This window comes from Leptonotus elevatus, chromosome 16, assembly GCF_054856555.1.
Source record: "Leptonotus elevatus isolate MCC_2025b chromosome 16, RoL_Lele_1.0, whole genome shotgun sequence".
Classification (NCBI taxonomy): Eukaryota; Metazoa; Chordata; class Actinopteri; order Syngnathiformes; family Syngnathidae; genus Leptonotus; species Leptonotus elevatus.
Genome location: NC_141254.1, coordinates 18,807,076 through 18,833,843, shown reverse-complemented (window position 1 = coordinate 18,833,843; position 26,768 = coordinate 18,807,076). Strand labels below are relative to the sequence as shown.

The 26,768-nt window shown below is 45.6% G+C and overlaps 4 protein-coding genes and 1 non-coding gene across 8 annotated transcripts; 2 read left to right on the top strand and 3 right to left on the bottom strand.

Moving 5' to 3' along the window:
• The first annotated feature begins 13 nt into the window (after window positions 1-13).
• Window positions 14-8,379, top strand: asl (argininosuccinate lyase). 4 transcript variants are annotated; one of them, XM_086098349.1, is made up of 17 exons: window positions 14-66; window positions 416-455; window positions 875-1,069; window positions 1,583-1,666; window positions 1,865-1,921; window positions 1,992-2,089; window positions 3,030-3,107; window positions 3,234-3,311; window positions 3,848-3,900; window positions 4,259-4,321; window positions 4,395-4,509; window positions 6,374-6,458; window positions 6,569-6,628; window positions 6,794-6,877; window positions 6,978-7,058; window positions 7,942-8,048; window positions 8,136-8,379. In XM_086098349.1, exons 2-17 carry the CDS (start codon window positions 444-446, stop codon window positions 8,284-8,286), a joined length of 1,401 nt encoding a protein of 466 aa, XP_085954475.1. In that variant the 5' UTR covers window positions 14-66; window positions 416-443; the 3' UTR covers window positions 8,287-8,379. The 4 variants fall into 4 exon arrangements, with proteins under 4 accessions (XP_085954475.1, XP_085954478.1, XP_085954477.1 ...); XM_086098350.1 differs by having other exon boundaries at window positions 39-104; XM_086098351.1 differs by lacking the exon at window positions 416-455 and having other exon boundaries at window positions 24-66.
• Window positions 8,380-9,375: 996 nt separating this feature from the next.
• Window positions 9,376-14,395, bottom strand: ca4c (carbonic anhydrase IV c). Its single transcript, XM_086057607.1, has 8 exons — window positions 14,338-14,395; window positions 12,865-12,912; window positions 12,126-12,290; window positions 11,688-11,833; window positions 10,735-10,827; window positions 10,588-10,654; window positions 9,624-9,787; window positions 9,376-9,549 (listed from the first exon to the last, which is right to left on the bottom strand). Exons 1-8 carry the CDS (start codon window positions 14,393-14,395, stop codon window positions 9,376-9,378), a joined length of 915 nt encoding a protein of 304 aa, XP_085913733.1.
• A 1,122-nt stretch (window positions 14,396-15,517) lies between these two features.
• Window positions 15,518-22,085, bottom strand: LOC147161188 (aldehyde dehydrogenase family 3 member A2-like). The gene is made up of 11 exons (XM_086098348.1): window positions 21,924-22,085; window positions 20,478-20,640; window positions 20,163-20,394; window positions 19,608-19,693; window positions 19,294-19,502; window positions 19,093-19,210; window positions 18,745-18,886; window positions 18,490-18,656; window positions 17,053-17,152; window positions 16,197-16,435; window positions 15,518-16,006 (listed from the first exon to the last, which is right to left on the bottom strand). Exons 2-11 carry the CDS (start codon window positions 20,637-20,639, stop codon window positions 15,989-15,991), a joined length of 1,473 nt encoding a protein of 490 aa, XP_085954474.1. The 5' UTR covers window position 20,640; window positions 21,924-22,085; the 3' UTR covers window positions 15,518-15,988.
• Window positions 22,086-23,298: 1,213 nt separating this feature from the next.
• trnat-agu (transfer RNA threonine (anticodon AGU)) lies at window positions 23,299-23,372 on the top strand. Its single transcript has one exon. It is a non-coding gene; the product is annotated as a tRNA-Thr (tRNA).
• A 425-nt stretch (window positions 23,373-23,797) lies between these two features.
• Window positions 23,798-26,535, bottom strand: vtnb (vitronectin b). Its single transcript, XM_086098706.1, has 8 exons — window positions 26,315-26,535; window positions 26,083-26,199; window positions 25,729-25,983; window positions 25,399-25,538; window positions 24,681-24,837; window positions 24,454-24,618; window positions 24,056-24,382; window positions 23,798-23,985 (listed from the first exon to the last, which is right to left on the bottom strand). The coding sequence occupies exons 1-8, from the start codon at window positions 26,388-26,390 to the stop codon at window positions 23,849-23,851; spliced, it is 1,374 nt and encodes a 457-aa protein (XP_085954832.1). The 5' UTR covers window positions 26,391-26,535; the 3' UTR covers window positions 23,798-23,848.
• Window positions 26,536-26,768: the final 233 nt, after the last annotated feature.

The window sequence follows — 26,768 nt, the reverse complement described above, 5'->3', positions numbered from 1 at the left end:
TGTGAAACAAAAGGTGAGCGGTTATTGGTTCCGTGGTAGCGAAACACACAAGCCAGCACGTTGCAGGTACGCAGCTGATGATAATGACGTCATTTGATTGCCTCGTGAGTTTATTTCATTAACCAATGTATATAATTATATATATATATATTTATTTATTTTCTTCGGCCATCAGTCTGTGGAGTACAGACTTTTTAGGAGCATTTGTTAATTGCAGCTAGCTTAATTTTCGACAGTAGCTACACACGACCAAGTAAAGAAAAAAAGCGTCTTAAAAGTCTCGGTCACGCTCGGCGTAAATGTGAAGACAGTTGTTTTTCACACCTTTATCGGCTTTTATTCGTTTGTTGCTTTTAAAACGAGTCAACCTAGTCAAGCCCTGACTCATTTATTAACTTCTTCTATCCACACCAAGAACAAGAGGACAACTTTGTTCATTCGAAATGACCGCCGAGGTAAGGAACTCATCCAACTTTTCAATTTTACACGTAAAGAACGATTTTCAAGTACAGTGGTTGTCATGTTTGGCGAGAGCACGTGTGTCTCTCCTTTTGTGGGTAAATGTTGACCGTGAATTTTAAATTCACACCAGGAATCAGAATCAACTTTTTGGGCCAAGTATGCACAAGTAATTAATCACTTAAGTGTTTATTTTATTATTATTATTATTATTATTATTATATTTTTAACCAAAAATTCGCTATGGCAAAATGTAAATTAATACATATATTTTTAGGACAAACTACAGAGATAATCTAAAGTGTACAATAATGTCATAAAAATGAACACATTGAATTGGTGCAAATGATGCAGATTGAAGAGTGAGAGCTGCAAGGATTAATCAGTTCAAAATGCTTCATTGTGCATGTGTCAGGGGTCCAAGCTGTGGGGGGGTCGTTTTGTGGGTGCCACCGATTCGGTGATGGAGCGCTTCAACGCATCAGTGGCATACGACCAGAGGATGTGGGACGCCGACCTGAGGGGCAGCAAAGCCTACGTCAAGGCTCTGCACCGGGCCGAGCTGCTCAGTGCTAACGAGATGGACCACATCCTGCAAGGGCTGGACCAGGTACACACATACATACACACACACACAAACACACACACACACACTGTTTGGTCCACTGGAATTCACGGACAAACGATCGCTGTGTGTGTGCTCCACTGGAATTGAATGGGTGCGGTGGTGCCACATTCCTGCACATTGTGCTGAGTGACCGAAACGAGAGGTGACGTGAGCTCTACTTGCACATTCAGGCACAGGTGAAAGGTCACGGGCCTTGGTGACAAACTATTTTGACAACAAACAAAGACTGCATGTCCTCAATAAGGTCACCTATCCCAAGTGACTGACATTCAGATTACATATAGGTATGGACTGGTCGCCAGCCAGTGTCAGGGCACCGACTGGAAAGACAAACACACATTCCCACCTATTAGTGTCCAATGAAACATACAGAAAGGCAAGATTCCAGATTGGAACCCCGAACCTCCCATGTATGAGGTTAACGTGCTACGCAGTCCTAAAAACACAGTGATGAAGACGATGAATGTGATGAAGATACCGCCGCTGTGTTTCCAGATCAGCGAGGAATGGAGCAAAGGTGCGTTTGTGCTGAAAGATGGCGATGAAGACATCCACACTGCCAATGAACGCAGACTTAAGGTCAGCCATCCGTCTATCGAGGTCGCATCTCTTTGGGATCATCTCCAATATTTACACGGCAGATCTATCAATCGATCCAATCAATCGTTTCTAGAGATGATTACTTCTATTCAGCTATCGATTCCTGATATTATGTTGCAGCGACAACATTCTAGTCTTGATCTGTGTGTGTGTGTGTGTGTGGGTATGTGCACGCAGGAGTTGATTGGCCCGGCTGCGGGGAAACTGCACACAGGCAGGAGCAGGAACGACCAGGTGGGGGCGCCGTTTGGCACGCGCATGCGTGACTTACTGTTTTTAATGTTGACGCATGTTTTTGGCGCAGGTGGTGACCGACATGTGTCTGTGGCTGCGCGACGCCATCGTCACGCTGACGGACGCTGCCCTCCTTCTCATCTCCGCAATGGTGGAGCGCGCCGCAGCGTAAGATGGCCGCCTTGCTTTAGCTGCGTTGGGAATCGTCCTACTCTCAAATCGTTTCACATAGTGGCCCATATTGCTCACTGAAAAGTCCATTTAAGGTCCCAATGTTGTGATTAGAGAGGAAGGAATGAGTGAATTTTTGGTGAAATTATATATATAGTCTCTTATACTGTACATATATAAATACATTATAAATTGGACCCACGTGGTTTAGAATAAGCAAATTCACTTATTCCCAGATTCTTTATGCATGTATTTTTAAGATATTCAATTTTCACAGTTTTTAAAAATTAAAAATGTTTTTTAACGGCAATTGTAATCAACGTCAATTAATTAATGAGGAATTTTAACATTTTGTGATTGGATCCGATTGCACTCCCTTTTAATAAAATCCCTGTGCTGAAAAATATTTGAATTGGTTCCATGGCCACACTGAATACTCGTATCTCAAATTGTCTTTCCCCACTAATCCCTTCCAAACACAACAGCAGATTTTCCTCATGTGTTTTTAAACTCTAAAAATAGCACTGTATATTTTTGCCGCAATTTTTGCTTCAATTCGGTGCATATTTTGTGTGTGCATGCCTTGGCCACCTGGTGGCAGTATAAAGCATACAAATGGGCACATGGAGACGGTCACAAAACCTCAGTAAGCTGCAGCAATCAATAGTTGGGTTTCCATCCACCCGTTTTTACTTGAATTTTCAAGAAATGTGAAAATAAAGCTGAACGGAAAAGCTAGAAATTTGAAAAAGGGCCCAAAATTTGCACACAAAAAAAGTGTTTATGCTTGAATTTGAAGCGTATCGAAGAAAAGAAAATGCAAATTGTCCGTTTTGCGCATTTTCAATCAATTTGCTTACAAAATCCGAAACAATTGGATGGAAACCTGACAATTGTTATTGTGTAATTCTTATGAATTCGTCATTCTTCTCCTCAGAGAGATAAACGTCCTATTTCCTGGTTACACCCACATGCAGCGAGCTCAGCCAATCAGATGGAGCCACTGGATCCTGAGGTGAGCACAAAAACAGGCTTTTTTTGGACTTGGATGGCAACAAAGGGAAACTTGCCAAATTTGTCGCTCTTGGTCTCTTGTGTTCATTTCTTCTTTCTTTCTTGACTTCCTGCGTGGTCGGCTTAGTCACGCTGTGGCTTTGCGGCGGGACGTGGAGCGGCTGCAGGAAATCAGGAAGCGCGTCAACGTCTTACCTCTGGGCAGGTAGGACCTTATCACTGAGCCGCATACCACCACGAGTCGAAATGAAATGGGACTGGTTATAGAGAGAAACAGTCGCTTTGCAAATATATTTAGAAAAGCTTCATGGGCTAGCGCGCGTGATTGTGAAGGCTCTGGGCAGATTACATTGACTTGGTAACGCATAAAGGCTGAAATCTGATTGGACAAAAAAGTCGACTGTCTGCATGGACGTACTAGAAACAGTGCAGCTAAAGAGCAACACTTAACGAATGGGCACATTTGGCTGTTTGGATTAAATGAATACAATTTCATGAGCTTGTAAATGTAGGTCAGTGCTTCTGACAGGATTGAAGACGGCATTTAGAAATCGTTGCTGTGTCTGCTCGCTGTCTAACAGTTGACTCAAGGCACTAAAGGGGAGCACAGAACTTCACATTTTTCATATAAACATTTGCAATTGGTTCCAATGTGGGGTGGAAAACATCACATTCATGTGGTTGATGTTGTGGAAAAATCCCCATTTTTACTGTAACTGGACGTCTTGCTGTGGTTTTCAGCGGCGCCATCGCTGGAACGCCGTTTGCCATCGACAGGGAGCTTCTGAGGAAAGGTTCAATTCGACACGTTGATGTTCGCGTACGTGTCATCGCTGGCATCAGGCAGAATACTCGCATCTCCAAAACCATCACGTTTAAGGAAACGAAACAAAAAAACACAGCATGTTTGATGATTAATTAACATTGCATCATAAAGAGCAAAGCATTTTCACCTGATTGGTCAATAATTTGTATTAAAAAAGAAAAGTCACTCCCACGTGTGAGGACTGACCAATATGTCGTTTTGGGGAAAAAATACCAAATTGAGAACATTTGGACAAAAGGAGTCCTAAGCCTGAATGCTGGTGATGTAATATAAATATTGTGACTTTGGAATGAAGTCAACTGAAGCCTTTGCTGTGTCGTTGGCAGAATTATGTTTCGATGAGGTCAGCTCGAACAGCATGGACGCCACCGCGCAACGTGACTTTGTCGGTATGTGCGCCGACCGGCACCTTATCGGCTGCCAATCCAAGCTTTGGATTTATTTTTTGTGCGCGTTTGCCAGCCGAGTTCCTGTTCTGGGCCTCGCTGTGCGCGACTCATCTGAGTAAGATGGCCGAAGACCTTCTGCTGTACAGCACCAAAGAGTTCTCCTTCGTCACGCTCGCTGACGCCTACAGGTCAGCCCACTGCATTATCATCGTCAGATATCATCTCCCTTTCCATACATTTCAATGGGGGGAAGATGATTTGAGTTTCAAGCGTGGATGAATGAAACTCGTATCTCAAAGCACCTCTGTTTTGGTTGTATTCTGCCAAGCTATGTCAACTTATGAGGCAGCATGACTCTATTTCCTGCCAACAAGGTCTGCTGGTTCGTCATCTATGCGAGCGGTTCCCAACCTTTTTTGATCCGTGTGGCCCAGAACCTTTTTGTTACATCGTGAAAAAAAAAAAAAAATGATACCCTGAAAATAAATAATGTCGATTTAAAAAAAAAAAAAAAAGAGTCAAAATAGAGACCCCCCAAAAATACCACAAAAAGGTGGAGCTTCTTTGAACAAGCCCCCTTGAAACAGGCGCTTCAACTTGCCGCAGGCACAAAACACTCAACGTGAATAACATTCAGAGCCACTCGTGCAGTTTGACTTTTCTTTTCATCTGTTGTTCGAGCTTTCGCGAGACACTTTAGCGGACGCGTGGCAGTTGAGATTTTGGCACGCTGTGCCATAGGTTATTAATCTTGGATATACAGGTAGTCCTCAACTTACGAATACAATGGCTTCCGAGAGGTTGTTTGTAAGTCAAATCACATTCAATTTTGTTTCAAAGTAAAAATTTTAAGGAATTATTTCAAAAAATGAAATAATAAAAACATGTAAAAAAAATTTTTTTAAACATGAATATGAGATATAAATACAAACAAATTAAATTATATACACTATACTGTCTATACATTGTATATGATAAATAAAAAATTATTATGATATTTTATTATTATTATTTTTTTATTACAATAGAGGACTTATCTGTAAATGATGAAATGTTTCCACATAGCCCCTGCAATGTGCTGACTCACCCCTAGGGGTCCGCGTACCTCCTGGTTGCTAAGCGCTGCTTCATGTCGACGACGTACGGTGACAGACCAACCAATGAAATGCCCAATGAACCTGCAGCTCCATAAGCTCCAGCGTCCCTGGGTTACGTCGTGAGTGCGTGTGTGCGCAGCGCTTGTAAAACAACAACGTTACACGCATGCATGTTAAGCACACACGGGTTTGTTTGCCCATTTGCTGGTGTGTGTGTGTGTGTGTGTGTGTGTGTGTGTGCTTGCCTCAGTTAAGCTGCAAACAAAGCCACAATGCTTGCTTCCAGCTACTTAGTTTAGTCGTCATTGTGGTGTCCAAACAAGTCTGGCACGGTGATTTTCCCCCCCAATCTGTCACTGATGCGCGTTCCTACATAAAAGCAAACATCTAAATTTTTTAAAGAATTGAGTAAAATGTGTTTATTTTTCTGCTTCCAGGTTAAAACCAATCTTCTCCATCTAGGGTTTTGTACAGTCATACCAAAAATTTTTTACAATAATTCAATTTGAAATTTGAAACTGTGATGTCAATTTCAGTTGACAGCTGCAAGTGGCAAAATGGCCGCCCTCAGAGAGCCCTTTTTCTTTTCGGGTATAATTGTATGTGAAAAGTGAATGTTGTAAATTGTCTCTATGATTGCCCGAAAGGTAAATGAACAAATAAAACAACCAAAACAGATATGGCTAAAAAAAAACAGCTGGATTTTGATGCTTCATTCTTCTTCTACAATCATTCATACATATCATTTTTATTTAGACTAGTGGCAATACATGCAACATATTATCATCAAGAAATGTTTGTGCTTAATTTCTCTTTTATTGTATTGGCGTCAGCGTGTTTGCTAAACAAAACAAAAGCCATCAAAGACGCGTCCTTCCATTTTTGCTAAAAGTTTAGAAGGGCTCCTTTGTCACGAACCCCAAAAATAACCGAACGTCTCGTTCGTGTCGCGCAGCACGGGCAGCAGTTTGATGCCCCAGAAGAAGAACGCCGACAGTCTGGAGCTGATCAGGAGCAAGGCGGGACGAATCTTTGGCCGAGTAAGACCTTGTACTTTTTTTGCACAGCGTGACGGTCATCCTTTCACAATTCACCCATTCATGATGCCGGTGGTGTTCAGGAACAGGAAGAATTGTCGTTTTTGTTTCAGTGCGCGGGCTTCATGATGACGCTGAAAGGCCTTCCCAGCTCCTACAACAAAGACCTGCAGGTACCGCGATATGCGATATGCTAGGATATGCTGTTCCGTTTTGTGCAATTTGGTCAGTCCGCATTGGCTGCTCTGCGTTCGTCATTGTACTGGATTCATTGAAGTCCCAATCCGACATCGACGCCGCATCTGCCAGCTGTGCCTTTTTGCGTCGTTCCCCTCTAGGAGGACAAGGAGGCCATGTTCGACTGCTACGACTCCATCCTGGCCGTCCTGCAGGTCGCCGCCGGGGTCGTCTCCACGCTGAAGGTCAGCGGACGCCAAGACGCTTTTAGCAAAGCGCTCGCTCACTCGCTTGGAGGCCACGGAGTTCATTTGGTCTTTGGTTGATTTGATTTTTTTTTTCCAGATCAACGCCGCCGCTATGGAGGCGGCGCTCAGTCCCGACATGTTGGCCACCGATCTGGCCTATTACCTCGTGAGGAAGGGGGTGAGCACAACGCGTGATGGGCCTCAAAAGTCAAACACTTGGAGTGCAAAATATGGAACGTGACCATAGAGCAGGAAACGGAACAAAGTAGGAAATAGCAGCTCGGTAGAGTTTGATTATTAGGCCAAAAGATGCACTTAGCAAGTAATCAGGATGACTTTTGAGTTGGAGTAAACTTCAGCTGGGATTGGCAATTTTGGTGCACAGTAAAATCGGAGGTGTAAATTTAACTCCCATACTTTTAAATTTAACACTTTCCCTGAATTTAAATAGTTCTCACCAGTTCAGAGTTCATTTTACACTTCCAAAAGTGTAAAAAAATAAATAACTCATTGGTAGAGTGAAATTACAACATCCATAGTGTTATTTGACACATAAAAGTGAACTTTTTACACTTAAAAGTGTTATCTACTTTCACCTATCAGTGTTATTTTTTTTTTCACATTTTCAGTGTTATTTCTTAACATTTAAAAATGTTATTTCCTTTCATTTTTTGGTGTTAATTTCTCACAGTTTTGATGTCACTTTTAACCACGAAGTGTTATTTTCATTCCTTTTTTGTGTGACTTTCTCACAGTTTTCTTTGCCGCAAAATTCTTTCCTGTAGGCCGAGTTCCCGCACGACTCACGGCACGAATTGCCGGTACGGCAAAATATCCACTTCGCTTTTAGTTTTGCAGAAAAATAACAAACATAAATTACACGACTCATCAAAATCCGGAAACTTTTTGTTTTATGTCTCACACACTTTTTCTACGTTAACTCAGTAAAGCCAGCAGACAGATGCGCTAACGTAAGCCCGATGGGGCTGAAAGTAGCGTGGCGGCAAATAACCGTCAACCAGTCATCAAAGTGAGCGCACGTTACCATCATTTGTCTCCAGGTGGCCTTCAGGGACGCTCACGCTCTGGCGGGTAAAGTGGTGTTCGCGGCTGAATCCAAAAACGTCCCCTTGAACCAGTTGACCTCCGAGGACCTGAAAGTCATCAGGTGATTGGCTCGTGCGCACGCACGCACGCACGCACGCACGTACAAGCTTAGTGATGGTGATCGATTATGTTGCATTGTGCGGTTCAGCCCGCTGTTCGGCGGCGACGTGGCGTCGGTGTGGGACTACGCGTCCAGCGTGGAGCAGTACGGCGCCGCCGGCGGCACGGCCGAGAGCAGCGTGCGAGCTCAGGTACAAACCCTGCGCGCGTGGATGCCTCGGCACAAAGCGCAAACGTAAACCAAAACCACCTTTACTGAAACAAGATTGCCAAAACTCTTTCCAGTTTGTAATCAATCAATCAGTCAAAAATAAATCAAATTGATCAACTGATCAGGCAAATGTGTGCATTATTGTTTGTATGGTGTACCTAATAAAGTGTCTATCAAAAGAACACTATGCACATGCATCTCAATGGAAAAAAAGAAAACAACTAACAGAAGTGTATTGGAAAATTTAAACTCTTATTACGTGTATTACAGATTTGTGAATAATGATGAAACTTCAATGTTCATTCTAATGCTAATTGCTGCAAAACTAAACAGATATAAATATACTTTTTTTTCTGATTAAAGAAGGGACTCTAATCTTTCTTTTGGTAGATTCCATGTTTTGATAGCAATAGAGCACAATATTCTGTGGGCCTTGCAAAATCAGTCGAAATCCAGTAAAACAGCCGGGAGCGAAGGGGGTTGCTTCAGTGAAAATGGCTGCCAGTCAATGAGTTAAATACAATCCAATTCCTACTTCCATTCTTAAAAGGTTTTGTTCAAAGGGATACTTGACGCATTTTCAGCACAAAAAAAAGTGAATATTTTGTCCAGAATTAATGTAATAACTTCATTATTTTTCATGAACAATTTATACCTTTAAAAACATTTTTTTTCCACTTGCTGTCGACTGAAGATGACATCACCTGTGCTGAGGAAGTAGGTAACGACCAATCGTCATCTTCAGTTAACAAAAAAATAGTTTAAAAAAAATATTAATTGTACGAGAAAAATAATGAAGTTATCAAATTCATTCTGGACAAAATATTCACTTTTGACTGCTGAAAATGGCTCAAAATCATCAAAATTCTTGAAAAGGAATGACAAATATTTTGCTCTGTGTGTGAGAACCTATACAATATGAGTTTCATTTTTCTTAGTTGAGATATTGAAATGGATAAATTTTCTATAATATTGTCACAAATTTGATGCTAGTATAGACTTTTGTACCTTCAATGACACAACTTTGGAGTTTTGGGTGGTGCGAGCTGCAACCAATGAAAACTTGTACCACTGAATGTACATGTGCAGTATATGTTGTGTGTGCGTGTTGATGGATTTAATGGCTGAGTGTGGCGGCAGTGGTGAGCACAAGCCAGAGGGCGGAGGCCATGACGGCGTGGGCCGAGTTGGATCGATACACCACGCGTCCGTCCAGCGGCTGCGTGGGTCTGAAGATGTCCGTCATGGGCTGACCCGTCCAGAAGCGGCACTGCTGCACCACGGCGTCCAGCTGACGAGGAACACGCCCGTTTTAACCCGCACGTACGTCAGCCGCGCGGCGCCGCCCGCCCCCTGCCCGCCTACCTGCCGACTGCTGACGGGCAGCGTCTTGAGGAAGACGGTCCACGCCACCGCCTGCTCGCATCCCGGCGTCGTCATGGAGCCCACGTAGCGGTAGTAGCCCCGCAGCTGCTCGGACGGCGGGATGATGTCGCTCAGGCGGAAGTCGGACATGACGGCGGTGGAGCCTGGATGAGAAACGAGCACAGGTGCAGCACAGCTGGAGCACAGGTGCACCACAGCTGGAGCACAGGTGCAGCACAGGTGCAGCACAGCTGGAGCACAGGTGCAGCACAGCTGGAGCACAGGTGCAGCACAGCTGGAGCACAGGTGCAGCACAGCTGGAGCACAGGTGCAGCACAGCTGGAGCACAGGTGCAGCACAGCTGGAGCACAGGTGCAGCACAGCTGGAGCACAGGTGCAGCACAGCTGGAGCACAGGTGCAGCACAGCTGGAGCACAGGTGCAGCACAGCTGGAGCACAGGTGCAGCACAGGTGCAGCACAGCTGGAGCACAGGTGGATCACAGCTGGAGCACAGGTGCAGCACAGCTGGAGCACAGGTGCAGCACAGCTGGAGCACAGGTGCAGCACAGCTGGAGCACAGGTGCAGCACAGCTGGAGCACAGGTGCAGCACAGGTGCAGCACAGCTGGAGCACAGGTGCAGCACAGGTGCAGCACAGCTGGAGCACAGCTGGAGCACAGGTGGATCACAGCTGGAGCACAGCTGCAGCACAGCTGGAGCACAGGTGCAGCACAGCTGGAGCACAGGTGCAGCACAGCTGGAGCACAGGTGCAGCACAGCTGGAGCACAGGTGCAGCACAGCTGGAGCACAGGTGCAGCACAGCTGGAGCACAGGTGCAGCACAGCTGGAGCACAGGTGCAGCACAGCTGGAGCACAGGTGCAGCACAGCTGGAGCACAGGTGCAGCACAGCTGGAGCACAGGTGCAGCAGGTGAGGAAACCACCTTTGTCTGTTTGGTCCTACCGTTGTGTCGTACTTGTCCCAAAGCTGCTATGACGGCGTCCAGGTGAGGATGATCCTCCGTGGCTTCCTGTCAGCACAGCTCCCAGTCAGCTGTTTGATGACGACATTGCGTGCGTGTGTGTGTGTGTGCGTGCGTGCGTGCGCTACCTCAAACAGAAAGGCCAGCAAGGCGATTCCTGCCATGTCGTGTTCGGCTTCTGTCAGAGATCCATATGGCTCCTTGATGTGCACTATGTGAAGCTGGAGGAAGGGTACACAAGCTTGCTCAATGGCGCGGACTGCTACTGAGGAGGAAGGCTAGAAAGGTTTGCGACGTGTGCCAGATGTTGGAGAAAGGTAGCTAGATATTTTCCAAGGGTATATAGAGGTTGTAAATAGATGTGGGACATGTGGATAGATATTGCACAAACAGTCATTTTTTTAAAGTCAAATTTACACTTTGAAGAGAGTAAAATATTTTACTCAAAAAGTAATATTTACTGCGTACGAGAGAATTGGTCTATCACATGACAACAACATAGTAAAGTTTTTTCACTCTGAAATTACAAGTACATTTTAGAAGGACATTTTTTAGTACATTTTACTAGTTAATAAAAAAAAGTTCCAAAAGGGCTGAGGAATAAACTCACGACCTTCAGCTTGGGAGACATAGCTCACATGGTAGACTCTGCCAAACAAGTTGTGGGTTTGTTCCTCAACCCTTGAGTGACCTTAACAAAAATAAAAAATGTATTCAAAATCTGCCCTTGCAAAATTTACTCAGAATTTCTCTGTGAAAAATCATAATTTAAAAAAAAAATGGTCATGGGATAGGAAAATTCCCTCGTACACAGCAAAAATAATTTGAGTAATATTTACTCTGAATTTTTTACCCTCTTCCAAGTGTAAATTTTACTGTTTAGAGTGGGACCAAATAGACTCCGCTTAGACTCAAATTTACAGTGTAGGTTGGTAGATATGGGTGGCCAGGTGTTTTACGGTATGAAGTATATATTATAGATATGGAGTTGATAAGGTAGGCAATTAGGTAGACAGATGTACATGTGACAGACAGACAGGTGGGTAGTTTGTTAATGATGTGGGTGGAGGTTACTAGTAACCTCCATCGGGAATCTCTCTCCGTCGATGGTGTGTTCAGATCCGGGGGTTCCGCTGGCCCCCCAGTGGAAGTGGAACTGGGCGGCCCGGTAGTGACCCGGCAGAGCGCCTCCGGTCAGGCGCACCGACTGGGGCAGGTGGAAGTGAGCTGAAGAAAAATGGGCGGAGAGAAGAAGCAGCAGGGTGGTGAGTCAACCACTGTCCAAATGTAGTCCATGATATCAAAATATCAGTCCTCGATTCGAGTGTATCAATCAAAATCGTGTGGTCGTGATTGTAGATTCGGGAATGATTGTGAATTTTTGTTCGCAATCATTCGCTCATTCCCTTTTCCCTAATCAAATGGACTCAAGATTGAAATAAGGAATCGAGTACTTCCCAATCACGGGTTACGGCTTTTTGGCCAATAAGGCCCGAAATAGCGTCAGCGTCTTGTTTACCCGAATGTCCTTTGTTCTCCACGGTGATGTTGATCCGCTCGCTGTGACCGATGAACTCCAGGGGGGGCAGCGCCGTGTTGACGTGAACTTTGCGGCCCACGATGTTGATGGGCGACTGGCGCAGTCCGCCGCAGCGAGGGAAGTCCGAAAACCACCCGCTCGGGTCTGAGCCCAAAAACGGGGGGCGGACGGGTTAGTCTCGAGGAACATGGGTACGCCCTCTCGTCATGTCCAATGTCAAAAAATCGACATCAGTCCCGGTTAGGAAAAGTAGCGCTTCATGTTCTCACTTCGGGCTCCCAAATCAGACATGCTATCAAATCTTTTTTTTTTTTTGTTATCGATCATTGAATTGAATTTTATGTCAACAATTAGCAGTGTCAATTATAAACATGAAAGAATCACAGCTTGTGCGTACACAAATGGCTGTTTACTCTTTACACTTCCCAAATGCTATAAACATGATTAATTAATTAATTAATTAAAATATTTTTCTACTTCGACCGCTTTGATTAAAAATATATATATATATATATATATATAATCATTTTCACACGTCTTTGTTATAAAAAAAGAGCAGAATTTCCTTCAAATGGCCATCTTGAAAGCCTTTCAATGCTTGTTGAACGCAAAAACGTGCTTTTTTTTGTGTTGGATATGATGAGAGTGGCAAGCACCTCGCAGCGCCCCCAGCCGGCGCAAGAATGTCACTGCACCTTGAGAGATCACATGCTCTTACCTCTGCAAGCGGCGTCACAGGAGTACTGGTTCTCGTAACACCACCCACCTACACACGCACGCGCACACGCACACCATCACCGTTAGAAATCGTACACTCTAAAAAGAGTTGGGACAAAAGTAACCCAATTATGGATCAAAAATGGATTGATTGATTTGACCCGACTTTCTGGGTTGTTTTATACAAATTGACCCAAGTAAAAGATCTAACCAATATTTATGAGTTGTTTTATGCTGAAAGGCTAATTTTTGACTCCCAAGTTGGGTCAAATTGACCCAAGTAGAGAATCGGTCCATTGTTCACCCATCGTTGGGTTAAATTTGACCCAACTGTTTTTAGAGCATAGAATATTTCCAGCTGAGAGGCTGAAATTCCGAGCATTTGGACAATTGAAATCGGGTCTCCAAATGATAACTCGATGATTTACAATAGTTGTCGATGAATGTGCTAATCGATTAGTTGTAGCTGACAGCAAGCGAGTTCGACTGATTGAATGAGTGTTTGTGGTGCTCATGAGTGGAACGCTCGCGTATTTTGCACAATGCGAGCTTTAAAGAAAAAAAATGGACAAATTGAAACTTGATTCGTCCTCAGAAAGCACAATGTGCGTCAATTGTGGATACGATCGACTCTTTGTCTTCTCTTTTTCTCTCCGCTTCTCATCGTGCTTGATCCGCCGTCTCCTCCTCCTCGTCTGTCCTTTCACAAGTTGAATGAATGCTCGTTGTCACCTTCTCATTTCTCACCGTCCTTTTATTCCCTCTCATACACCTGCGAGCGTGAGACTCAACACACACGCACGCACACACTTGTACTTATATAATTGTGAGGACATCCATAGACATAATGCATTTTCTAACCCCCTTCACCTAACCTCAACCATAACCCAATTCAAACCTAAACTCTAAAACAAAGTCTTGAGCCTCAAAAAGAGATCTTGAGTTGTGATGACCGGCCAAAATGTCCTCACTTCACAAAAATGTCCTCAATCTGTTCGTTAAAGATGTATTTTGGTCCTCACAATGTAGTAATGTACAAGTACACACACACACACACCACAGCAGGACACTTGGTGTTTTGTCATGGTGACAATCCACAGTCTTGACTATATTGCAATGAAAATGTTGGTTCCAACAATTAGGCCCACTCGAATCGTCTTGCGCTCAAAAGTATTGGGACACATCTAGGCTCCTTGCGAACGACTCTGATAGCACACTTGCCCTTCACTCCCAATGGGAAGACATGTTGGACAATTGGGACTTTTTGCTGAAGCTCAAGCAAGGATGTAGTAATGGAAGAAACACCTTTGGGACAAGCTACATTGGAGAATAGCCACAGTATTAAAGACAAAGTCTACGAGATCTTCTAGAAATGTACATTCACTTAAAGTAAAAGTTTGCCAAGTGTCAATACTTTTGTCCAGTCTAGCATTTGAAATTCCAAAAGAAGCTCATCTGGGACAAGATGTCCTACCTGCACACGGAGAGAAGAGCGCAGCGAGAACAAGCGTCAGGCACACAAGAAGATCCATGATGGACTCCAACCAAAGCGCTTAGTGAAGATTCTTCTTCTTCTGTGGTCACTTTTGAGGCACTGCATCATCTCACCTTCGCAAGGTGGGTGTGTACTCCGCTCTAGTTGGTCTTTAAAATGTAAACACTGACTCCTGCAGGTCAAGTCACGTCATTGCAAAGATCATCCAAATTGAGGAGTTCTGCCACTGATCTGAATATATGACAATAGCCCATACACGCCCGTGCAAGCCGTTGAAGTCACAGGCCGGCCATCTTGCTCCTCCCATCTCGCGAGCAGACTACTGTTTAAGGTATATGTACAGATTAGACATACACAGCTCGTAGGCAGTTAGTACAGGGCAGGGGGGGGGGGGGGGGGGTCAGGTTGTCACAGGGTGGTCGCTAATTTTTAACAAGTAAAAAAACAGTGCTGCTTTGAAAAACCCCTTTTTCTTTTATCACTCAAATCCTTAGACCCCAATATTAGATTTGGAAGAGGCATCTTTTGTTGAATTAGTTATTCTTTAATAAATAAATAAAAATACAAGTTTCCTCTTCCTCATTAAGAATATAATTTATACATGTATTTAATGCAAGTTGAAAAATGTCTGAAGTCCTCTTGTTTATGTAAAAAATTAATAATAAATTATGCTGTTTCTACTAATTACTGTGTCAAATGTTGTCCAATTTCGATACTGTACATGTATAGGATCGTATGCCGAGAAACGTTTCTTGGGAGGAGCAACATGGCGGCTTCAAAAATCCAGTTTATATATTCATACCAGTGAGTTGTGCCCACAGCGCGGGCTGCAGCGCGCCGATGGAGGAGTGGCTGAACGTGGGGGTGGACCTAAACACATGGTTCTCGGCCCCAATCTCTTCTTTTGGTTAAACTATTTCCTTTGTGGCTTTAATGGTGCACCGTTTTATAACACCACTTTCTTGAACATGGAAAATAACTCTCAACCATCCAGGTAGTGCGCCCTCTACTTGGGGGTATGTAGTACTACACACGGACATATTTTGCCCCCAATGTCGACTCCCCCCATTTTCAGGGACCCTGAACACAGCGGCCGTCAAATTTTTTCCCTGTAAATATAGCCTGAAAAGGAGCATACACAATCTTCATTCCAAAGCAGTTAAGAGGCAGATGTTAATGTATTTATTAGAATATTCATCTCAAATAGATTAATTTGCATGAATACTGATCAAATACAAAGTGTTGTGAGAACCTCGCGTAACAAACGGCGACTACGCTTTAGTTTCGATTGCTTCTTAATGCAAACATGAGGTGCTTTAAAAAAAAAAAGATTCTGAAATTAACCCGGACAAACAAGAAAGTGCAGATCGGTCGGTGTGAACCTTCCGGAGACTTCAGGCTGCTGGCAGCCTCGTGAAATGAAACTGACTTTCTTCAATGTAAAAACATATTTTTTAAAACGGGGTTTGGTCCTTCAATTCGTCATGTGACTGACGAACAAATTGTAATGTTAAAAACAAATCACAATTGGCGGGTTAAATGGATCAGCAGCTCAATGTATGCAAATAATGTGTGAAGTGATTGGTCAGTTGAGGGGGCAGGACGCGGGTGGTCTTCAACGCGAGCGCTTCTACACCAGGCCATACTTCTGTAAAACAGCAAACAGCATTTTGCCACATTCTTCATTTTCAGCTTGTTGGCGGCCATTTTTGACCTCATACCTTGAAGATCTGCTGTTTGGAACTAACATCCCTTCTTTAAATAAATGTTTGAATTAGGCTTCTTTTGTTTTCTTTTCTTTTTTTTTTTAGGTGAAAGTTGCCAAGAGCGGGCCTCACCTGCACGACGATGGCCAGCACGGCGGCGAAGGCGGCGAGCACGAGCAGACGTCGGATCCAGCCGAAGTTCATCTTCTTGAGGACGAAGAAGCGCGCCCAGTCGAGCTTCTTGGCCGTGTGAGGAGGATAACGCATGTTGTTCATTCCCTCCATCTTCAGCGCCTTGATCATGCATCCCCGCAGGTGACTCAGCTGGTCGAAGGTGTGCTTGCCGTGGTAGCAGCCCATCCCGCTGTTACCTGCCGAACGCGGCGCACATGACCACAATCACCACTAGAGGCCAGCACCTCGTGCCCAACCGCTGTCGCAGACGTCAACAACAATTTCACCAGCTGATGTCAGGTGGGAGGAGCAAATGTGGCCTTTGGAGTTACCCAGCATGCTAATGTGTCGCTTGTACTCACAAACTCCCCCCCCCCCCCCCCACCCCCGTTTTTATCAAAAACTTAACCCTAAAATCAAAATGTAGTCTTCTCAATTAGATTTGTGTGCACATCTCTAAAAACGTTTTTTTCTTTCGAAACTGCTGGCACAAAATGTTGAAAGTGGAGTTGTCCATTACATTTTAGTCCTAAAATTGGAGAGTCCGGTCTTGTGATTTACATTTTTTACTACTACGACAGTTCTGAGAGGTTGATGGTCTGCAGGGTTCAAATATGAAGAGCTCAAAGGCTGACGAGAGACTCTCTAAAGGACTGAAAGACTTAAGTTCTGGCGAGGTTCGAAGTGCTGCTGTTTAGTGTGTGTCAAAGTGCTAAAGTTTGACTTGTGGCCTAAATGATTAAATAGTTGGAAGGATTAAAGTTCTGTGAGGGTCTAAAGGTGGAATCTTATCACAGGGTGTGTGCGCGCTTACCAACGCCCCCGAAAGGCAGCGAGCTGACTGAAAAGTGCACCAGGCAGTCGTTTGCCAAAAGTCCTCCGCTGGAGGTCTCGTCCATCATTTTCTTGATGACCTTCACCCAAGACAGCAACGCGTTAAAGAAGCAAAGGTCATGTTTGTATCAAAAGCACACTCTGGCCCTGAATGGCTCAACAATTAGTAGCCAAGTAACTTTTTGTCCAAGGGTCCAGGTGAGGCAATGCGGCACCTTGAAAAGATGCGCCCTTTGATTGTTATGGAAGTTGTATTATTTACTAGATGACTACATTTATTACGTGTACTAACTCCTCTTGTGGTGTTCCAAAGTCAATTTACAATTTATACTGCTCTGAGTTATAATAATGGAGTCTCACTGGGTCACATACGCAGGTGTACGGTTGTCATGCCCTCATACCGGGTGTGTTGTTGTCATGTCCTCATAACCCAGTGTCTTGTTATGTCCCAATATCTGAGTTTTTGGTTGTTATGTGCCATAACTGGGTTGTTGGTTGTCATGTCCTCATACCCCGGTGTCCAGTTGTTATGTCCTCATGCCCAGGTCTCTGGTTGTCATGTCCTCATAACCCGGTGTCTTGTTATGTCCCAATATTTGAGTTTTTGGTTGCAATGTCCTCATACCCGGGTGTCTGGTTGTTATGTCCCAATATTTGAGTTTTTGGTTGCAATGTCCTCATACCCGGGTGTCTGGTTGTTATGTCCCAATATTTGAGTTTTTGGTTGCAATGTCTTCATACCCGGGTGTCTGGTTGTTATGTCCCAATATTTGAGTCTTTGGTTGCAATGTCCTCATACCCGGGTGTCTGGTTGTTATGTCCCAATATTTGAGTTTTTGGTTGCAATGTCCTCATACCCGGGTGTCTGGTTGTTATGTCCCAATATTTGAGTTTTTGGTTGCAATGTCCTCATACCCGGGTGTCTGGTTGTTATGTCCCAATATTTGAGTTTTTGGTTGCAATGTCCTCATACCCGGGTGTCTGGTTGTTATGTCCCAATATTTGAGTTTTTGGTTGCAATGTCCTCATACCCGGGTGTCTGGTTGTTATGTCCCAATATTTGAGTTTTTGGTTGCAATGTCCTCATACCCGGGTGTCTGGTTGTTATGTCCCAATATTTGAGTTTTTGGTTGCAATGTCCTCATACCCGGGTGTCTGGTTGTTATGTCCCAATATTTGAGTTTTTGGTTGCAATGTCCTCATACCCGGGTGTCTGGTTGTTATGTCCTCATACCTGGGTGTCCTTAAGGACTGGTCTTGCATAAAGTACAAACATATTTTTGACATGAAACGGGTAGACCACACTGATAAAGTCGCCCTGAGGCGCCCTACACAACAATTCCACAATTTTTGTCGGCCTGACAATTAGTAGCAAAGTAACATTTCGCGCAGGGGTCCAGGTGAGCGAACGTGGTACCTCGTTGTTTTCAGAGAAGACGTACAGGGCCAAAGGTTTCTCGCCCTTGTTGATGAACTGGATGGCTTCATCCAGGCTATCGACGGTCAGGATGGGCAGCAGAGGTCCAAAGATTTCTTCCTGCATCACCTTGGCGTCAGGCTTGACGTCCCGCAGCACCGTGGGAGCTAGACCGCCGCACACGCAGATGTTCTGTTAGCCGTCAGCCGTCAGCCGGACCCGTCGGCCCGCAGGAGCGCGTCTCACAAGTGTCACCTATGAAACACTCTTCCTCGTTGTTGTCTCCGCCCACGGCGATGGTGCTGTCCTGCATCATGGACATGATCCTCTTGAAGTGGCGCTGGTTGATGATGCGGCCGTAGTCTGGGCACGTCTTGGGCTCATCCGTGTAGAACTCCTACCCAAAAAAACCCAAGTTAGTACATTTAATTTCAAAAGCACTAAAACTGTAGTTGGTCCTAAACGGCAACCGAAGAGATACACCAAAGCTTTGTGGTGGCATTCTGGACCAGTTGAAGAGGTCCTGAACAGGTTTTCATGAGAATTGTAAGGTTCGAGAGGTGAAGCGACAAAAGCGTTTGGAACTGGGAGTCGCTACAGCACCTTAATGGCCTTCTGGAATTCTTGGATGAGGCGCTGCTGCAGGGCCGGCTCACACAGGATGTAGTCGGGCGCGATGCAGGTCTGCCCGCAGTTGGTGAACTTGCCCCACGCCACCCGTCTGCACACGGACCGCGGCAACAAAATTGACCACGTTTCTTCAGGAATCAAACCCGAGCGCGTCGGTCGGAAGGTTCGGCCTACCTGCAGGCGATGCTGATGTCGCACTTGCTGTCGATGTAACACGGACTTTTCCCGCCCAGCTCCAACGTGACGGGCGTCAGATGCTCGGCGGCCGCCGCCATGATCAGTTTCCCCACCGAGCTGTTTCCCGTGTAGAAGATGTGGTCGAACCTTTGACGCAGCAGCTCCTGCGTCTCGGCCACGCCGCCGGTCACCACCGGGTAGAGCTCCTACGCGGCACACAAATGCCAAAAAAGAAAAAAAAAACGGCATTTGGTGATATCGCCGATATTGGTGAGATCTCAGAATCAAAAGTGTCCAAGCTCGTGTCTTACTTTGTCCAGGTAGAGCGGCAGCAGCTCGTCCATCACTTGGGCCGTGTGCACGCTAACCTCGGACGGCTTGATCACCGCGGCGTTACCTGGCGGACGACATCTCGGTGAGTGGCTGAGCTGAGCAGCAGACCAAAGGCTGCAGTGTCATGCTAACGCACACACTTTGCATTACAAAGTATGTGTGCGTGTGTGTTTGCGTGTGTGTGTGTGTGGTTATGCGTGCGCATCCTATTTGTCCTCACGAGAGGAAGACTGACGCAAAAAACATGACTAAGTTACTTTATTCTTCTATGTGCCGACGCAACATATTTTAAGTCCTGTCACCTGACTTGGCCTTTGAGCCAAACAAGTATGGACATTAGAACAGGAAGTTGAGCAGCTACCAGTCACATGACCACACAGCAACAACAGTGTCAAAAAATTCCACTCTCAAGAACTACATGCAAACACTAGTGAGGGGGAGGGGGAGGGGGAGGGGGGGGGGTGCACAGTACTGATCCATGTCGACTGTAGGTTGGTAGATGTGGTGGAATGTTGTGCACATGGGCGTCGTACCGGCAGCGATGGCGCCGACGAGCGGCTGCAGGGTGACGGCCCACGGGTAGTTCCAGGCCCCGATGATCAGGACCACGCCCAGAGGCTGCGCCTTAACGTAGACCGTGTCCGACATGGTCAGGAGGTTCTTCTCCACTGGCCGCGGCGCCGCCCACTCCTTCAGCTTGCGAACGGCCAGGCCAATCTCCTCCTCCAGGCCCAGCGTGTCGTACAGCTGGACCACCACCTCGCTCTGAGACGCAAACACACCCCCCCCCCGATGAGCTTTCGGCAGCGTTCTTGCTTTTGGATTGCCGTTGATTCGGTTCAGTCCACCTTGTTGAGGTCCTTCTTCAAGGCCTGCGCGATGTCATCGCGGCGCTCCGTCAGGAAGCGCTGAAGGTTGCGCAGCTGCCGGATGCGATGTTCCAGACATCTGGAGCGGCCCGTCTCGAAGGCCCGCCTGGCGCCCGCCACCGCCTGCTGCTCGCGAGACATCCTGCCACACACGTCAGGAGGGTCTACATTTAGGGGAGACTGGGGCTTGTTGTCACATGTGACGTATGCAAACAATAGGCCAATGAAAAATGCACCAGCTCAATGTTCACTTTCAAGTAAAAAAAAAAGAAGAAGAAGCAAAAACAATCATTTTGCCCTTGTTTTATTAGATGCAGAATCCAGTGTGACATCGTCCCCCATATAGTGAGACAAGTTACCCAATGGTGGGGCAACATGTCACATGTTTACAATAATTGATTGCTTATAACTCCGCACTGACACAAAATAAGAAAATTACATGAATATAAAATCTGGTACACATTTTGTTTATGTATGATGTATTGACTCCAAAAAATGTATTAAGACCTAAAAAAGTGTGACATCAAGCCCAGGCGTCCCAATTGTTGATTCATTGGTTATCAGAATGTTTTTTTCCTGATACATATCCCAATCGCCATGGCCTTCTAAAATCGGAATGAGTTGGGCCTGAATTTCAATGCTACGAGCGTTTGAAATTACAAGCGTGGTCACACAAACAAATTCAACTTGTATCTCAAGTAGATATTTGATAATTATTTTTTTTTATAATTGATCATTATTCTTATAATCAATGAATCATTGTGAGACCTTACATCATTTCAATTGACCAAATCCTATGAATTTTAGCCTCTCAGCAGGAAACGTTCTCCCAGTGCATGAAGGCAGACACGCTCTCTTCAAAATAAGACAATTGCAAAGTTCTGCTTTTACTTTGGAAAATATAAACAACTTGTACAGTACTGAAGTGGGCGCTCCCGAGAAGCGGGCCTTGTCGTCAGTCCACTTAAATTCCTCAATGGTCATTTTTTTTCTTCCAATTATTAATCAAGACGTCAAGCGTTGCTTGCGTCTCCCTCCTGGCGGCCTATTATGGGATGGCGCCGCTCGCTGTCCTCCGAGACGCTCGTGTGCGTGTAGGGCCCTTTTGTTGACCGACGGTCAACAAATTTGTTGACCGTCGGTCAACAAAGCGCTCCAGACGCGCACGCGCACGCTGCCGAGGTCACGTGCACTTGGCAGGAGGCACGTCGCCGACACAAAATAAAACCAAAACTTTTGAGTGCGTGGCGGCTGACTCACGCCACAGCGAGCAGACGGCGACGCGCGTGCACGAGCAGCGGATCTCCTATTCGACTCGTTTCGGTTCGAGCTCGCGCGCACTTCCGCTTTTGCAAGCAGTCCCCAAGGTGAACCGGAACCCGAAGCGGATCACAAAGACGTAGCGTGTTCGTATTCGGACCTTACCTTGTGCAATAACAATTGTTGTTTAAGGTGGACGGTGCGAGCAGTCAGCCGGTCTTGACTCGGAGTCGCTTCTCGCTATGGCCGCCTCCTTGTGGGCGGGGCCTGGCAGTCAACAACATGCTGCTAGCTTCCGTCCAGTAAGGTTTCAACAAATATAATGGTAGACAACAAAAGCGGTCACATTGCATGTAACAAGGTGACACAACTTTATGTAACGTCTCAACTTTATGTATAAAGCGCTTTCACAACAGCTGCAGCTGTAAAAAAAAAAGAAAAGAAAAAAAAAGCACTTTACAGAACACATTACAAAACATGAACAATAGACAAAATAATAGTATAAAATGTTTGCTTCCAGTCCTGCATCCGCTTTGTAATTTGAAGCGGTTCGGGAAAGAGGAGCAATTTCAAAGTTTCCTTTGGATTGCAGACGTCACGCACACAGTTTCCGTGACGTCACTCACGCGCAAACTTTGTACTCGCGGCCACGTTGGACTGCAGGAGTTTGAAAAAATACCTCACACGTCAAGTAGTCTACTGCATTTTCATAATTTTAAAATGATTAACTTCATTTAATTAACTAATTATATAATCAAATAAAAACATCTTAAATGTATCACATTTTTTAATTATTCAATTAACATTTGTTTATGTCCAACTAGAGACATCTTTATTTTCATAAAGTAGTCATTTTCAAATGTATCATTGTTTAATTCTGTTTAAATGACCAGTTGTTTAAAAAAAAAGAAATACTTTTTAAATATTTTAGATATTTTATATAATGTACCATTTTTAAATGGCATATTGTTTTTTTTACAATCATTTTTAATGAATACAGATTAATTTAGTTGTAAAAATTCGAAAAATACATTTGATACATTTTACGAGGGAAACGGCTTAATAAATGCCACAAAACGGGATAGTTGGGCAACGTAATTTCTTGAAAGTGCAAGTTTGGAAGGACGTCGGTCAAAGGTCAAGCAGCCAACATTTACATCATTCAGGCAAAGGTTTATGTCTCAGATTACACACGCACGCGCACAGAGTTCATGTTGGTTGTACACGATTTGGTTTGCTAGTTAGTGTGTGAAAGAATGAATTAGCTGCGCGTAGAAAGAATAAAAGAAAATGGAATGTTCAACTTGAACTCTAGTGAACTTGGGACGCTGGGCGCAGTCTGAACATAAGACTGCGTTTTTGTGGTCATGTTAGGTGCGGTTAAAAGCAAGACTGCGTTTTTGTGGTCATGTTGGGTGCAGTTAAACCCGTGCAGATACAAACCCTGGTGATACCATTTGTTGTCGACATAGTTTATATTCGTGCAAATATCCGTGCTGCTGTTATTTGGCTAAAAAAGTATTACGTCTGTGCGGGAGGCGGCGCCGTGGCTTAGTTGGTTAAAGCGCCTGTCTAGTAAACAGGAGATCCTGGGTTCGAATCCCAGCGGTGCCTTTTCACGCGACGCAGGCTTTTCGCCGCAACCCTGCTGACGTCATTTTCCATGACGTGGTTTTAATGAGCACGTGAAATAATAACAAAACAAAAGACAAATACAGGACAATTAAACATCAAACTTGTTTTTATTTTCCATTTATATTTTTTGCATGTAATTTTTGAAATATATGTTTGTACCCGTTTTTATTTTCACGTTTATTTATTTATGTTTTTTGACATATTTGGCCCTTCACAGTGTATAAGTCACAATTACACAAAGTGGAGTATGTGGTGGTGCTGGTGTGTAAATGAAGTGGTCCAGCAGGGGGCGCAGCTGAGTCACCCTTTTTCCCAGGTTTCTTATTGGTTGAAAGTTCAACACGTTAAATTCAACCAAACTCTACTTGGCAGCCAGTTAAGTGTAATGTCCAGAAACATTTCCATTTGCTGTTGTATTGGCATTTATTTATGAATTTATTTATGAACTTCATTATTTATCTCTTTTCAGCGTGCGTTGTGTCAGGAGCGTATTCCTGCTCGCAGCCCATCCAGAACTTGGCAATGGAGCGCGGGTAAGGCGGCACGGCCGGTGCCACGCGTTTCGTGCGCAGGTCCACTCGGTAGTACTGATCTGTACACACAACACGCGCGCACGTCATATACGCCGCGGCGCGCACGTCACAGCACGCACGGCGACAAACCTCTCTTGAAGAAGTAGACATATTGAACCGGCGTGCTGGCGGGCGTCTGCGCCCGCACCGGCGCCACGGTGGCGACCTCCTCTTCTGACGCGTCGCCGTAGTCAAACAAGTCGACCCAGAAGTCATCGAAAAGCGTTTGTCGACTTTGCCTGCGTCGGTACTTCCTGCTGGGCTTCCTCCACCTGCGTGAGGTTCGCCTCCTAGCGAACGGCGGCGACGTGGGTTTGGGGCTCAGGAAGACGCGCCCCACCATGGCCGCATTCACCGGTGGGCTGATACCAGGCCAGTGCTTGCTGATGAGGTGCGGCCCGGACGAGAGGCTGCCGGCTGAAGGCCCAGATGAAAAACGAGGATGAGAATGGCGGACGCGACGTGAGGGTCCTGTGCCCGAGTCTGACCTGAGGTTGCGCCCCCAAATAGTTCGGTAAAGAGGTCGTCCAGACTTTGGTCGCAGAAGAGGTCGGTGTAGCGCGAGAACAGGAGCGACGGTGAAGACCGACTCATCTGGACGCACTCGTGATGGTTCGGCTGGTTGACAAACTCGTACACGTGATATTGATCACCTGACGAGGACATGCGTGAAGAGCGCAAGGGCACAGTGAAGGGAAGTCCGCGTGTTGCGTACCTTTAAAGAAGTAGGCCTTCTCTTTTTGCCGGTGATTGGGTGCGGGGACGGCGAAGGCGGCGTGGAGGTCATCCGGAATGCCATCGAAGCCCTCTGAAATGTCCCTCGGGAAACCCTCGTCCAGGACGTTGCCATCAAAGCGCCAGTACTTCCTTCCCTGGGGGCCGACGGCGGGAGTGAGGTCAAACAGCCTTAACTTGTTTGCTCCCAAAAACGTATAAATACGTTCTATTTTAAATGTTTTAAGTGTCCCAAAGACGTATTTATAAAAAAAAAAATTCATGCTAGAGCATACAGAAGACTAGTTATAGCAACAACAAAAAACGGCCAGCGGGTGGCCGATGAGTATAAGAGATCAACCAGGGCCATGTTGCAACAAGCTCTTTTCCCAGTGTTTTCAACAGATTAGTGAATAATGATGAAACTTAGCTATATTCTAATGCTAATTGCTGTAAAACAAAAACAGATAGAAATAAATATACTTTTTTCCTGATGAAAGAAGAGACTCTAATCTTTCTTTTGGTAGGTTCCATGTTCTTATAGCAATAGAACACAATATTCTGTGGGCCTTGCAAAATCAGTCCAAATCCAGTACAACAGCCGGGAGCGAAGGGGGTTGCGTCAGTGAAAATGGCTGCCAGTCAATGAGTTAACTTACTTGACTGGCATTCAGCTTGGGAAACACTGCATTAGCTTCTGCTACGCTAGCTTGGCTCACCTTAAAAATGTAGGACTTGCCCTGGCAGTTGATGCGCGTGAAGGCGGCGTCCACGGGTCCCGCCATCCCCCACACGTCCTGGATGAGTTTGGGGTAACCGGGAAGCACGGCTTTGTCGTCCAGCTCGAAGAAATATTCGCCTGCGAGGAGGCCGCCATTTTTCAGGTCAGAAACAACATGCTAACATGCTAACACCCAGTCAGACCAACAAGTTATTCCTTTCCAATGACCGGAATTTCCTCCGTCCCTCGCGTGTCTCCGGTCGGTCCAAAATGCTCATGTTCGCAATATGATTCTTTGTGTATTTTGTCTGTTCCGTAGCAAGCGTACCTCTGAAGGCGTACACCGATCCGTTCTTCATCTGCAGGAAGGCGTCGAAGGGCCTCGCGCTACAGATGGCAGCGTCCCGGTCCGTAGGCGGCGCCGTCGGGCGCCGAGGCCCGGGCTGCTCGGTGCTGGCCGGCGCCGCGCTGGACGTCGTCAACGAGGCGGATGTCGGCACCGCGGTTGGAGCCAACACGTCCACCGGCGTCTCCGACGTGGTTTGGTTGCCTTCCGCTTCTTCGAACGTGTCGCCACGCGCCGCTGAAGGTCGCACAAAACGCACGCAAGAGAAACACGCGTGAGTTTCTGCCGCTTCACATGAGGACGCACTTGGAGGACGCACACGTCAAGGTCACTCACTTTTCTTGGGACACGTTTGGTCAAAGTCGTGACAGCAGCTCCCGTAGTAAACGCACATGGAATCGCACTGACACTTTTTCAATGGGTCGAAGGAACCGCAGCGGCCGGAGCACGTCTCTGCACACGCACACGCACACACACGCATGTGTGTTATATGTAAAAATTGTGTGCGATGACATTGGAGGTGTATCGTGTCATGATTCTGTGTGTGCGTGCGTCAGAGTTGATGTACCATCTGCTGCCAAGATGGCGTCCATCATCATCATCATCATCATCATTGTGATGATGAAGATGCGCAGAGTCTCCATGGCGGCGATTAAAGAAGAAAAGAAGAAATAACGTTCGGAAGTGAAACGTTTTTCCTCCGAGACGACGACGACGACGACGTCAAGCGAGCAGTCGGTCCGAGTTGAAAATGGCAGAAGGACGGGGACGAAAAACACGCTGACGTGGGGACGTCCAGCCGTCTCATTGGTCTAGTCATGTTTGCTTTTCACAAATACACGCCCGCACACACACACACACACGATCATCATGATGTTTTGTGTTCAAATGTTGTCAAAGCGTGTTTTTAAAACGCGCTATATTGATTTTGAGAGCAAACATGAGCGCAGACTTTGACCTTCATCATGTTGACATGTACGAAGACATCAAAAACACCCACTTTGTGTTTTTGTACCCGCGTG

Excerpts from the sequence above, each read along its gene's own strand:
- asl (XM_086098349.1), top strand. Across the intron at positions 1,667-1,864 it reads CCAATGAACGCAGACTTAAG|GAGTTGATTGGCCCGGCTGC; the intron begins GTCAGCCATCCG and ends ATGTGCACGCAG. Across the intron at positions 3,108-3,233 it reads TGGAGCCACTGGATCCTGAG|TCACGCTGTGGCTTTGCGGC; the intron begins GTGAGCACAAAA and ends TGGTCGGCTTAG.
- ca4c (XM_086057607.1), bottom strand. The coding sequence starts at position 14,395 with ATGGATCTTCTTGTGTGCCTGACGCTTGTTCTCGCTGCGCTCTTCTCT. Across the intron at positions 10,655-10,734 it reads TGCTGGCCTTTCTGTTTGAG|GAAGCCACGGAGGATCATCC; the intron begins GTAGCGCACGCA and ends CTGTGCTGACAG. Across the intron at positions 9,550-9,623 it reads TGCCCGTCAGCAGTCGGCAG|CTGGACGCCGTGGTGCAGCA; the intron begins GTAGGCGGGCAG and ends GTTCCTCGTCAG.
- LOC147161188 (XM_086098348.1), bottom strand. The coding sequence starts at position 20,639 with ATGTCTCGCGAGCAGCAGGCGGTGGCGGGCGCCAGGCGGGCCTTCGAG. Across the intron at positions 19,503-19,607 it reads TGCCGCTCTACCTGGACAAA|GAGCTCTACCCGGTGGTGAC; the intron begins GTAAGACACGAG and ends TGTGCCGCGTAG. Across the intron at positions 18,657-18,744 it reads CGAGGAAGAGTGTTTCATAG|CTCCCACGGTGCTGCGGGAC; the intron begins GTGACACTTGTG and ends GCGGCGGTCTAG.
- vtnb (XM_086098706.1), bottom strand. The coding sequence starts at position 26,390 with ATGGAGACTCTGCGCATCTTCATCATCACAATGATGATGATGATGATG. Across the intron at positions 24,619-24,680 it reads GAAGGCCTACTTCTTTAAAG|GTGATCAATATCACGTGTAC; the intron begins GTACGCAACACG and ends TGTCCTCGTCAG. Across the intron at positions 24,383-24,453 it reads ATTTGGGGGCGCAACCTCAG|CCGGCAGCCTCTCGTCCGGG; the intron begins GTCAGACTCGGG and ends CTGGGCCTTCAG.